Consider the following 13,734-nt stretch of genomic DNA (forward strand, 5'->3'; position numbering starts at 1 on the left):
TGAAAATTTAGAGTCACAGCATAGCACAATAATGTTATTCATTTTAATATAATGACAAGCATAGAGACCTCACAGAGTGTCTTGTGCTTCCATCTTATTTTGAACTATAATGGATTAGATTGAGCCTTTTTCATAAAAAAAAAAAAAAAAAAAAAGTTTTAATTTGATATTCAGCATTTCCCTTCTCTTTTTTAATCAAGTGAACTGTCAAGATGAAGATTACCTTAATCACGCCATTGGGTTGGGAGGGCTCTGACCATTTTAGCAGCAGAGCCCTGCCATTTTCTTTCTTTTCCACCGTGAAGTTGCTCAGGCCACTGGGTGAAGCTTCCAAAGTGCGCACAGATGTCCAGGGGCTTGAAACCTGCCCGGCGTTGTTTACAGCTATGACATGAATATGATATGTTGTGAAAGGTTTCAATCCAAATAAATGAGCCTGATGCTTTGTTCCCTGAAGCAAGAATACAGATGTTTGAGTTAGTTAAAAAAGTAATCAGCATCTGTGGTTTATGTCACTTGGAAAATGAGGCCTCAGCTCTGGGTCACTTCTGACTGCTTTGCAGAATACCCCATCTGGTTACTAGGATTTTTTTTTGGTGGTTTTTTTATGATTGAGCCTCAAAAATAAATTCTTAGGGTTTAAAAAATTATCTATCATTATGATGGAGCCTTTGGAGTAAATTCCTTGGGAGTCATCCACACTGAATCTCAGCTAGGACACAACTTACAGTTCATTCATGATGTGTCTGAGCTTGCTCGGTGAAGATGAAGCTTCATAGAATTGGATTCAACCATGTAAAAACCTGTGGTACATGAGTGATGCCTGCCTCTAGAGAAATCTTACGCATCTTGTGTGTAAAAGTGGCATTTCATAGGCATGCTGTCCTCTTCTAGCTACTCAGGCCATGGTAATCTGGATAAATAATTTGTGAATTCCACTGGGCTCAGCCAGGGCTGCAAGGACCAGGGCTGACCTGCTGCCACACCAGATCACAGCCCAGCAGAGGGGTATGGTGGGGATGCAGGCTGATGGACATCAGCCATGGCCAGGAGGGGCCACTGGCATCCCAGCTCACCCCAAACAGCATCTGACACAGACCTGACACTGCTCAGGCAAGGAGAGCCTCAGCACAAAATCTGATCTAGGCAGGATGACAAAACAGCCATGTAATTATTTTGAGCAGTCACAAAAGGCACAGTGACCAACAAAGAACAGGGGTAACATGTTCCAGTAAGAGACTGTACAAATGTGTCTGCTCAGAGAAGCAAAGAAAAAAGTTCAGCTGATCACTGATATATTTAATCTCATTTTTAGCTGTATTTTGGCATGAATTATATAGATCACAAGAAAGAGAGTGCAGGAATTCAGTTGCCTTCATGTGATAGAAAGAGCTGAAGTCAATTTCCCTGTGTCAGTAAGTCGTATTAAGTTGTTAAATGCTAACATTTCCAATTGTTTAATATTTAAACATTTGTTAAGCTATCAGACTCAGAAACAAATTTTAAAGAAATATTAATTTCTTTTTTAAAATATTAAAAGTTAGATCATAAATATTTAAATAGTTATTTCCTCAAAACAATGAGTTAGTCTTTTAGATAAATATAGCACAGCATTTGAATGACCATTATGAATATTAAATCTAAAGATGCCACAAGTACAGATTATAAACATACTTTTCTGATAAATGATTCCTTTTTTCTGTTAAATAGGGCAAACACTAGCAAGATTAATAATGCAAAAAAGTATAATTCTTTGTTAGGAATTCCCAGTCATCACTGCCAAAAAAGCATAAGCTGAAATGCAAATAGCAATCACCTCAAACAGATTATATATAAAAAAGCTCTGGCTGCTGTGGGACATTTAGAGATATCTTTTGTCATAAGAAACATGGAAAGCATGTGGGCTATAAAGCAAAAACATATGTATATTGTCAATAGCAGCACCTGTTCAATTACAGTTTATTTCGGTAGGGAGAATTTCATTCAGCCCCTAGATGGCAATACTATCAAACACTTTTTGTAACATGAGTACTCAATGATTAACAACATGCGTTCAGTCATCCAACATACTCAAGGCAGCCATTAAAAAAATAACAAACCTGATTTCATTATAGATTCTTTTAATAAACATTTATGGCTTAGATCCTTGAAAGTGGAAGCATTTAAACTGCCATAGCCAAAAAACCTATACAGCCGACTGCAAAATTATGAACTGCAGGTTAAAGAACCACGTTTAAAACGAGGTTCATGCTTAGCATAAAAATCTGGCATCAGAAATTATGTTGGCACAAAACATGATTAAAATTAGCTTTACAATTGGATGTAGTCTGTATTAATAGTTTTTACGAGGACAGCTATCTATTAGGTTTTCAAAACAGAACTTTTAAAAGCCTAAAATTTACATTCCATGGTTCGGGGGTGGGGACGGGAGGAAGGGAGCACATAGCATTAAATTACTGCCCCTGAACTGCTACAAGGAGGCTCTCTGAAGGTACAAACACATTATTAAAAACATCAGACAAAAAGAAATGGCTCTGCTTTTTAATGAGATGCATCATTGGGTGGGTTTTTGTGACAGCAATGCTACAAAACACTAGATTTCTATTTTTAAACGGAAAAGCAGCTACCAGCACCCTCTACCATTTTCCCACTAAACCCCAAGATTTAATTATTTACAATCCTCACTACACTTTGAAATGAAACAAGGATGGAGGGATTTCCTTGCCTGCAGTTCATCATGTTCTCTGGAGACTGCTAAACCATTCCTTCCAGGGATGACTTTTATCCCTGGCTCCTACAGATACTTCTTGAAGACCAAGCGGTTTACATGTATTTTTGTTTTGTTTGCTTTTGAAGTAAGCTCAGGGGATGTACTCCCAGAATACAGAGCCACACTTTCTCCCACTGCACTGCTGCCATTGCCAGTCATGAATTTGCTCAGCTCAAAGGCTGGTGCTGAAAAGAGTATGGATGGCAGACTCAGTGATTCATTTTAAGAATCACTTTATGTCCTCCCATGACATTTTCAGCCTAGAAATACTGTCCTGCTGGAATGGTCAAATATAAATTGTAAAATACACCTTGCACTGATAGCACTGTATCTTTGGCTTCAGTGGGCAATGGCTCAGACTTAAACAGGTGCAGGAACAAAATCATTGTCTGGAATATTCTCCCAGTCTTCCTCTACAAAGCCATAAACTCATATTTCCCATGTTTACAAGTGCTAACAATCCAGATTTCATTCACCATTAAAAGAAAACCAACAAAATAAAATTTTAATGTGAACATTAAGATATTTGCAGACTGGCAAGCCATGAAATGCAATGGACTTCAAGCCCATGCCCTCCTTTCTCTGTCCCCAACTGTGACGCATTCTCACTCCATCAGTCATTAAATTAAGAATATTCCAGCAAACATTTAAGTGTGTACAGTCTCATATTTGCCCTCTATGGCCCTTTCATACTTTCCATATAAACACTACAGAAATGGACACCTGACAGAGGAGGGAGGTTGTGACAAATCACTGTGACCTGATTGCAACCTGTAGCCCAGAGCCCAGCCTTTGACATGGTCCTTGCTTTTTGGCAGCCTGGTCTCTCCCCTGGTGCAGCTCTAGCAGCACCACTGCTCCAGGTAGGACCTTTAATTTTGCTCTGTAAAGTGCTTCACGTGCTGCCATTGGCAGCACAAACTTAACAGCAACAAATACATTCCTCCACTAATTACACTCTTCTCACTGTAAATTAGGATAAAAGTTATTTAAAATAAAACCTTGTTTTAACACATTTTTCCAAACATAAAACTAGAGAACATGAATCATGAATAAAGCATTTGTCAAGATTTGCTTCAGATTGCCTTTTTTGTTTGTTTATTTTTTAATTCATGAACACAGAAGTCACTTAAAGTCTGGAAACAAATTAGCATAGTCTTTCATGCCATTCAAAGGCAGCGGCATCCATAATGCAAGGTGCTTGACTTCCTTGCTAGCTCTTGGTCCTCCTCCCAGGCACAGGCAAGGCCGTGCAGCCTTCAAGGGTCTGATGATTTTACACTGCCTACTGTGATTGCTTTTGACTACTTGAAGTGCCCCTAAGGTGGCAACAGGGTCAAGAGGTCTTTGTAGGTTGAAAATGATCAAAAATTAGCATTGATCTGTAGCTGTCAATAATACTCTGCACGGGTGGACTCCCTGCACAAATGTTTAAACTGCACACAACTACACAACCTAGTCATCTTTGAATCTATCGATCTGATGAAGCAGCACTTTCCAGGGGCGTCACTCTGGGCTTTTCCTCTTCTTTAAAGGCTAGCTTACCCAGTTGCCTAGGTCTCAGGGAATGAGTTCAAACTGTGACAGACACATCAGAAGATCTCTGAAACACCGAAGAGCTGCCCAACAGGCAGCTTGAGTATCTGTCCTTTCTTCAGGGGTAGTCATCAAAGCTCAGCAAGTCATCACCAGTCATGTTAAGGTTAGGCTCTGGTTTCTTCCCTCTTCCTATCTTCTCTTTGTACCATGATCTCTACTTGGCAGTTATCTCGTATAGCTGAATAAAAAGCTAGCTCGTTCTTTCTGTGAGCCTCTAACTAAACCCAGTAGCATCAGACACTATCACCCTGCTAACTGGAGTAGTGACACAGGGATCCAAACCAGCTCTTTTATAACCCATGGACAAAACAATGGGAAGGCAGCTCAGTAAAACATCCCCTTGTCTAGAGGCAGAGATGGGAAACTCTCCCTGGACAAGGGAGGAGAAAGCTATGGTCTCCTGACAGCCAGAATATCAATCCAACCATCGTCTGACTAAAATTTTCAAATTCTCCATCAAGGAATTCAAACAGATTCCTCCACACATGACAGAAGCGAGGGGGAATGCTTGGGAAATTATAAAGATACTTGGTTTATCCTCACCTTTGTCATTATCATTTTCTCCAGCTCCCTAAAGTCTAATCCAAACTCATTGCCATTTTCTGCAAAGCACTGGGAGCACTTCTACCTTGACTCTGATGCTCACTCTTATTTCCCAGACTATTCTTAGCCCTTGCCTGCACCCTAAACATTACACTGAGCTCATATTCACATGCAAACACTAACTTGTCCTCTGGGCTGCCTTCCTTCTCGGGCTCATATCATGCATACTGTGTCTTTTCCATTTAAAAAATCTTCTATATTCCTAAAGCCTTATGCTCAGATTCACAAGGATATAACTTATGGATACACAAGTAATCTATGAGTCTATTCCTGTAGCAGTGTGGACTGGAATATAAATTATTCCCATGGTGGTACTGAAAAATCTCAAAGGTTAGTCAAACAGAAACCAACATGTTATTCATTTAACCAGAAATTATCTTGCCTACAGGTAACCAGAATTTCCATTTTTACAAGAAACTGATGTTGCACTAGTTATTTTTCTTCCAGTTTGTATAAAAAAAATAATTTTAGATTTTTCATTAGATTTTTTTGCAAATTTCACTCTTCAAATTTTACATTTTAAGAATGTAATGACATTCTTAGTAATTCTTAATAATCTAAAATGACTCTGCATGTCATTTTAGAATTTCAAAATTGCCTTTCAACACATATTTTTAAATAATTTTAAATAATGACTTGATTATTTGATACGACCCAACAAGCTTTCAAAATCAGCAAAATGTACCACACAGATAGTAATTTTTATGGCAAATAAGAACCAAAAGAATAAAATTAGACAAATATTTAAATAAAATTTTTAAGTTTGTAAATCCAGATAGTCCCTTATTAAACCTGAAATAATTTTTAAACATTTTTGCCCAGGGAATGTTCATCCAAATTGTCTTTTGTTGGGATGAAAGGACACTCTTCCCTTCCCAGCCCTGAGATGGATCGATACAGTCTTTCCTTCTACAGTGGCTAGGAAATGACATTCAAAAATTCATTACATTGTAACTTGCTTTTCTATAAATAAATGTAGGAAATTTCAGTTTAAAAATGTATTAGAATAAATTCAGTCCACAAAGTGAAGCACATAAAATGGCTTCTTATAAAAACATAAACATTGATTGCATGATCTTAAAACATTCCTTCTTTGAGATTCCTGGCAAAAGTATTGTTTTGTTTTGTTTTTTTAGCTCTAAGTATGTTCTTGTAATTTATTTTTAAGACAAATAGTAGTTTTGCCATCAACACCAGAGAACAGAACTTTTCTCTCCTCTGTGACCCCATGTTCTCATCCTTTCCTCATAGCACCATGCTAGCAGCATTTTTAATAAAACCCTAATCTGCACATCCTGTGTCACTTACTGCAGAACTGAATCATTTCCTATGCAAACTGTCCTACATGGGCTTGTGGACTGTACTAGGAAGAAACAGCACTAATCTAAATTCAAAATATTCTGCAAACAACAACAATTAATACCTGATATAAAAATACTACATTGTAATTCATTTTTCCTCCTTCTTGGCAGGGCATGTAAGGAACTGTAAATTGCATGTAGCTGAATCTGTCTTGTGGAGTTGCTGCCTATTTTCACAGTAGACAGTTCTCTTTTCTGGCACACCTGGGACCTGCTGCAGTCTCACCAGGCATCCAAATCCCTAATTTTGACTTGAAAGCAAAGCAGCACAAAGAAAATTAGGATGCATTGCACATTAAAATGAAGTCAAATAAAATCAAGTTGGCCTTTGGGTAGCAGTACACTTCTAAAACACCAATGATGTACTTTTGATGAAAAAACCTTAAAGAAACCTCTTTGGGCAAAGTCAACATTGTTATTTCAGTGAGATTCCTCTTCCTCTTCCTCCTGCTCCTCTTCCTTTTCCTCTCCTCTCCTGTTTTTTGCCTTTCTCTTATTTTCTCTTTCACAATTATTTCTTTAAAATTCATCAAACACCACCAAAGGGCACCTTCTCAAAAATGTATTTCCATCTGTATTTGTCTAATTTCTACTAAGAAATACTGAAACCCAAAAAAAAAGATTCTTTTTCTGCATGACTAAATAAATCAAATAAACCAAAATATCAATGACATGACATTCCACTGTAGGCACCATCTAGAGGACGATGTCAACATGTTTTCCTAACATTAATATTTTATCTCTAACAACACTCACAAGACCAACTGTATAATAAACCATAGTTTTGCACCTTATTTTTTCCCCCACATTTTTCCACTTTAAACCATATTTATTATCCCTCACAGTTAGAAAGTGAGGTAGAAGGAAATAAGCAGCTCTTTTTATAAACTGGATAGGTGATGGGACAGTTTCCCATAAACTTTGGTTTTAGTCAGTTCAAAGCTGACATCACTACTTATCCCAAACGGTACTTTTTGCATTCAATAATCATGTTGATCATGAGCAACTAGACTAAATTTCTCTTCAAAATAGGACAGGCTATATCTGAAGAAAAAAAAAATCTATTTGAGACACAATAGAGCATAACATAAGATACTTGAATCACAACAAAAAACAGTTATGTGTCACCCTTGGAAACATGTGCATATCTTGTATGTCCTGATCTTTAGCTGGTGGGGCATGCTTTATGGAGAGCTGGTGGGAGTGAGAGAGGAGAGCAGCTTCATCATCAGCAAAGACTTCATGGTATGTAAAATGCAGCACGATATTAAAGCAATGTCAAACCCTACAGAACTGAGCTGAGAGATTTGTGTGCCATTCCAAACTCACACACCACCTAATGTGGAATCTGCATAAACACATGAAGGTAATGCAGAATTTGTAATTTGTCTCGGTCACAAGGGGAATAGGAATGAAGCATCTTTGAGGTGGAGCTTTATAATCTGGGGTAGGAACACATCTTCAGGGAAGGTAAAAATCTGGGAAAGTCAAACACACAAAGCCTGGTTGGAGTTTGTGCGTCTTCATTACTACTGGTGCACTCATCCAGCTGAACTCTAAGATTATGTTTAACATAAGTACCACATGCAGAGCTCCTGACAAGCAATGACTTTCCATCCACTGTTTGTTAACATTTGGGAGTGGGGTTTCTCTCATGGATTTATTCCATAGTGCTTGTAGACGTGGCAAGAGCAAAAAAAACCAACCCACTGCTGTTGTCAAACAGCAGCTAGAGCCTAAGGGCTCAAACCTGCAAATGGTAGGGGGTACATCCTTAATAAGGAGCATTAGGGGGCTAATGTTATATTTTTTCCTAATGCCATAAACCGTATTTTCCATTTGATATTTTGGCTGATGGCCAGAATCAGAACAAACAAAATCTGGACTGCCACATCAGTCTTCTTAGTCTCAATCTTTTATTTATTTATTTATTATTTTTATTTTTCCCTAATAATGTTCAGAGTGGTAGGAGCTTTATAAACCAATGTAATGAAATCATGAATGTTTTTGTTACCCATAAAAATGGGTAATCTACATCCATGAACTTCTCAACTCAAGGTATCTTATGGCACTCAGTTTTATTTTGTTACAGAAAGAATGTGCTTTTCTCATGACCAAATATCTTGGCTTTTGGTTTAATTTGAAGTTTGTTTTCCAAGAATTCACATTGCCCCTATTACATTTTTGACTTCAAATATGTGTGCCATAAGACACCTTCATCTCCTTCCAAATAACATCATGTATGATAATGAGAGGAGAAGTAGCTCTGAACACTGCAAAACCTTTTCCATCTGTTCTTAAAATGACCTGGGTGCAGTATCTCCAAATTTCTCTTTTCTGTAAAATTTGAAAAACAGACTTTGGGTGTAGTTTTGGTGAATGGAAGACAGAGAAGAGAGACAGTTTTCCTCTATGAAAGCAATTATTTTCAATTTTTGCCTTTGCACAGCTCAACATCCGTAACAAGGAAAGAGAAAGGTAAAGAGAAAAAAAGAAGAAAATCTTTAAGGGGACTTGTACAAGGACAGTCTGAATCTTAACACAGATTGTAGGTGAACTCCCACATCAGTTTCCTTAAAAATGCCACTGAATGTCAGCTGCGCTCCATAAAATTAGGACTTTGCAGTTATATATGACTTTTCATCATAGGATCTCACATCATGTTACAAACATTAATTAATTAAGTCTCAGGATATCCCCCTGTGTTCCTGTGTGCAGCTTCAGGAAACTACAGTTATTGGTTTAGGTCCCATTTTACACAGGTACAATAGATGTGTCATATTATTGTTAAATACAAGCTTAGTTTATTCCCTTTTCTCAGTCATTCTGAGTCCTTGTCTCTCTCACCCAACACATGTGAAAAAAGAGCAGTTCTAACTGCTGCTAAGTAGAGGAAGATAGTACAGCCTCCAGGCAATTCACAGCTTTAAATCCCTGCTTTCTGCCAACACAATGGGAAATAAAAGCAGTGTTTTAAAGGAGACCAAAAGGTTTTTACCGCCTATATTTTTATTCCTTTTTGTCTGCCCTGTACTGAAGAGTCCTAACTCCTCATTCAAACTTTGCCTGCTCTGTATGTAATCACTTCTGAGAGACATTAAAAGGTAAGCATAAACAATTTACTTGGAGCTACATTATAAAGGCCAAAGTTTAGTCTGAGTATGTGACTGAACTTAAAATGTCACCTTTAAAATTAACTGGGTATTTAAAAAAAATGAAGGACCAAAAAGTTCAACCCCCAATCTCTCAAAAAACATTTTTCTTCACCAGGTTTTCCATTTTTTTCCTCAAAGCTTTATACTTCCTACAGGAAGAAGAAGAAGCAGAGACTGGCTGTAAGTAGAGGAAAGTATGCAGGTAGCCACTTGGGAAAGGTGCAGCCCAGTTATGCCAGTATAAGCCAGGAAAAAGAGATTTGCTCTGCACCTTTTTGTATAGAGCAGGCACCATTAGCAGAAGGCCAGAAGCACACAGTGTTTATGCAGGGAGAGATGACTTCTCCCTTTTCTGTGCCTGGAGGGAAGCTCAACCTCTTTTCTGAATATTAGCAGTGAATATTGATCAGACACACATTTGGTTGTATACTTCAGGGACATATTTCTCAGCAAAGCACAGCTTCCCAATAAAATACTGAGAGGTTGAGCAGAGATCTGACACTTTCCTTCCAGATGTTTATGGAATGTTCCCTCAGTTTTGGAGTAGTGGATTGCTACAGAGGATCCCTGTCCCTTCTGGTTGTAAGAGGTAGTGGATGGCTTCAAACGAGTAGGCTGAAAAGCCTCCATGTCACATGATGGTATAAGGAACACAAATCATGTTTTCCATTGCAGCTGCTATGGACTGCCTTGTTGATGAAAATAACAAGGTCCAATAAAGAACAGGTTCTATATTTTTGTGTCCCTCAGCAGATGTGTGTTGCCACATGAAGGCTCGGAATCAACTCCACACTGAGGAAAGGCTTGAAAAGAATACAAGAAATAAGAGTGGTAATGGAGTTTGGTAGAATAACTGGAAGAGAATCTGCCTTCAGGTTTAAAGCCTTGAAACCAGGTAAACCCAAATGAACGTGGATGAATGAACATCCAGATCCTCCTAGGATCACATGGGTGCAATTCCTTTTTCTTTAAACTTACAGGGCACACTGCTGGAAAGAAACTCATCTAGACACAGCATATGAAGCTGTGTCTGCAGACTGCCCATTCTCATTTTCTATGCTGTCAGGTGAACACTGAATTCATATACATACACAGAAAAGCAGACAGCTATGTCTGCTGCAGTGGGAACAAGGAAAGCAGCTAGCTAAGCTTCACTCTGAAACATTAATACCTAAATAAAACAGAGACTTTCATCATGTCCTTTCATTAGTCCCTCCTAGTGTGGGTTGAGTGTCTCATTGCCAAGCTTCTGCCAAAAGGGAAGAGTCTGAACTGCCTGTGGCTTTCACCAGCCAGATGAATTAGCTAGGGAAGACATGAAATATATGTAAATACTGAAATATCACTTGAAAACAGAAGTATAATAAGTGTAGTTTAGATTCTGCATTTTCCCTGGATATTTAAGTTACTTGGGGAATTAAAATAGATCACGTAAGTTTAGTAAAGAACATATTGTGCCGATTTCTGAAACGAAAATGTCTTTAGAGCCCATTATCGACTCCAGCATATTAAGTTGTAAATCCACTAGTTTCACTGTCTCATCTATTGATTAGCTGCATGTATGCATGTTATAAATGAGCAATCCAAAGAGAAATTACTACAATTTAGTCATTTTGGGACAGACTTGCAAATGTATTTAGGTGCCCAAATATGAGGATAGGAACTATGGGAAAGAGTCACAATGTTCTCCTACTTTCTGACCCAAACCTTGTGTAGCTACTGTCCTCACCTCCTCCCTACACTCTGCACAGAGGGAAGGAGATGTCTCCAAAGGGAAAGTCTGATGTTTAAGCCTAACCTCCGTTTTGAATGGCCTGCTGGAGAAGCCACATTCTCTCTCATGACAGATTAGACAGACTAGCCTACATTTGCCATCCAAAGTAAGTATACAGAATTCACAGCTGTGATATTTTTTTTCTTAAATTCACTTCAGATTCAAAGAGAAATAAAGGCAGTAACAACATTTTCAATCAGCACGCAGCAACCGACCATACATGTCTGCTCTTGTTTCTTAAAATGAAACACAAAACCATTCATAGCTTCATAAGTTGAATGGCAACAGCTCCAAAAGACTGTTTAATCAATGTAAGCTTCCATTTGCCTTTTCAAGGATGCTGGATTAGGGTCTTCAAAAGCAGAACAAAACCACATGATGAATGTAGAGGGCACCCAACTAGAACAGGGATTTGCTTTAGTTAATCTGAAGCAAATATCTATTTAGTTAATACTGCAGCAAATGTTCTCCTGATTTCCATGCACAGGCCAGCATGTTGGATATGATCTTCATTCTGAGATCATGTTACTGAAGTGTGGTTTAAAATTTCCATTAATATCTTCAAACCATGTATCAATACAGGGGTTTGTTAACAAAGCAAGTCAAGGTGTTGTGCTGCTTCCATACAGGACCAGAAAAACTGCAGTATGATATATTGTAAATTTTTGTCTCCAAAATGTCTTATTTGAAAAGCCGCATGTTCTCAACTGTTTTTTCTCAAAGGGCAACTGTATTTGACATCAGGGCAACTAGAGCTCAAACTATTTTGTTAACTGGTGGAAAAGGGTGATGTTTTCTTTCCCATTTGCTCTCAGGGTGTCTATTCAGTCTTTTTAGACCTAGACTTTCCAGTAACATTAAGCACAGCACTTAAATATGTCACTGTCTTAAGCTACAACTATAGTATAAATCTCATGATCTATTGGTACATCATGAGTCTAGCCTTTCTAGCACAGACTAGTATTAGAGAAAATCTAAATTATCATCTGTCTTGAACCCCTGAAGAGAAAACAATAAAAAATAATTTTATTATACCATAATGACAAGAATAATACTTCATCTGGGAGAAGATGTCTTCTGACTTCTCATTAATTCTTTTTTAAAGCCTGTTGAAATATAAGAGCTCTGCAAAGTTTCATTCATTTTGTTTGTGCAGTGTAAAGTTTTCTTTATAGCAAAAACACAGAAAATTTATCACTGCAAGGAGTCCACTTCCCTCACTCTCTTACAATATTAAAGGTGCATTTGCAATTGTGATCTTGAGGGACAATTGTAAACTTGGTGTCTTTTTTTGCAGCCACTAAAGTAGCATCTCCACACTTAATGGAATATTTGTCTCACACTAGGAACTCTGCTCTGGATAGGAAAAAAATAAATTGATGCATTCAAATCTGCAGGAAGTGGACTTAAAAACATACTTGGAGCAAAACAAGTAATGATTTGTGCTATGCCCCAGTAGGTTAACTAAATCCTGGGGCCTCTGTACATCTTCCCATTGCGAATGTACTATTCCTTAGTGTCCTTTGGGCACACAGACAACACACTCCAGGGGTCTCACTGGGATGGATCAAACCCCAGCAGGCAAATAATTTCCACCTTAAGGTGGTGTGGGCACAGAACTCTTTAGAAGACAAACATGCTGCCATAAAAGAGAAAGATGGAACAGCCACAGATTAGTTCAAAGAAGGCAGCAAAGTCAAAGAGCTTGAGGATGTTGTACTGCAGTTCCAGCTGCTGCTCTTGCACTAGCCATAGGGTGCCTTAACCATCTATGTGGCTGTCTCCCAAAGGTTTGCCTGTGTAGCCACACAGCCCCCATTAATAAAAGATTTTTAAAGCACATTACCTGAAGCAGAGTCCTGCCTGTTTTAAGGACTGCAGAACCCTCAGAGTATCTGGAAACAGAAAGAAGTTCCTAACAAAAATCTGAAAAACACAGAAACTATTTTCTACTAGACTGTCAGGATGGAAATTCCTGCTTCCTACATCATCATAGTCTCTAACTGTGCTCTTAAGAAGGAAGGCTGGTGAAGGGGAAAAAAGGGAGGAAGGAACAGTTTCCACAGTTTGGGTTCTAGAAGTAGAACAGCCTCAAGTTGCCAGAGGTTTAACAGGTGATATTTGATATCCTAAAAGCTGTAACATGGCACCTCTTAATAAGGTGAGAAACATTTCTCTGAATCCACCAGCAACTTTGGACGGGGTTCTTGCAGCAAGCCCTCCACTTCTTGGGTAGAAACTTTCTTTCCATGCTCCTAGTTTTTCTTGGCACTCATAATGCAGTTCAACAAGCATATCCTTTCCAAATCATCTGACCTGTCAGATGCTGATAGAGGGACATCTGCACCAATCTCTCTCTTTAAAGAATGCTAAAGAAACAGACTTGAGAATACAATACAGTTTTTGCATTTAAATAAAATCCATCCATCATGGGTCCTTGTGAGTGGATATTAATACACTTGGATGCTCCAG

The 13,734-nt window shown here is 38.3% G+C and overlaps 1 protein-coding gene across 1 annotated transcript in view; it reads right to left on the minus strand.

The window, feature by feature from the left end:
• Nucleotides 1–13,734, minus strand: part of USH2A (usherin) — a 369,679-nt gene that overhangs the window by 28,101 nt on the left and 327,844 nt on the right. Inside the window, exon 61 of the mRNA XM_058835000.1 lies at nucleotides 224–451. Coding sequence (XP_058690983.1) covers nucleotides 224–451 — 228 coding nt within the window. The remainder of the gene's footprint in view (nucleotides 1–223; nucleotides 452–13,734) is intronic.

This window comes from Poecile atricapillus, chromosome 3 (assembly GCF_030490865.1).
Source record: "Poecile atricapillus isolate bPoeAtr1 chromosome 3, bPoeAtr1.hap1, whole genome shotgun sequence".
NCBI classification, from domain to species: Eukaryota; Metazoa; Chordata; class Aves; order Passeriformes; family Paridae; genus Poecile; species Poecile atricapillus.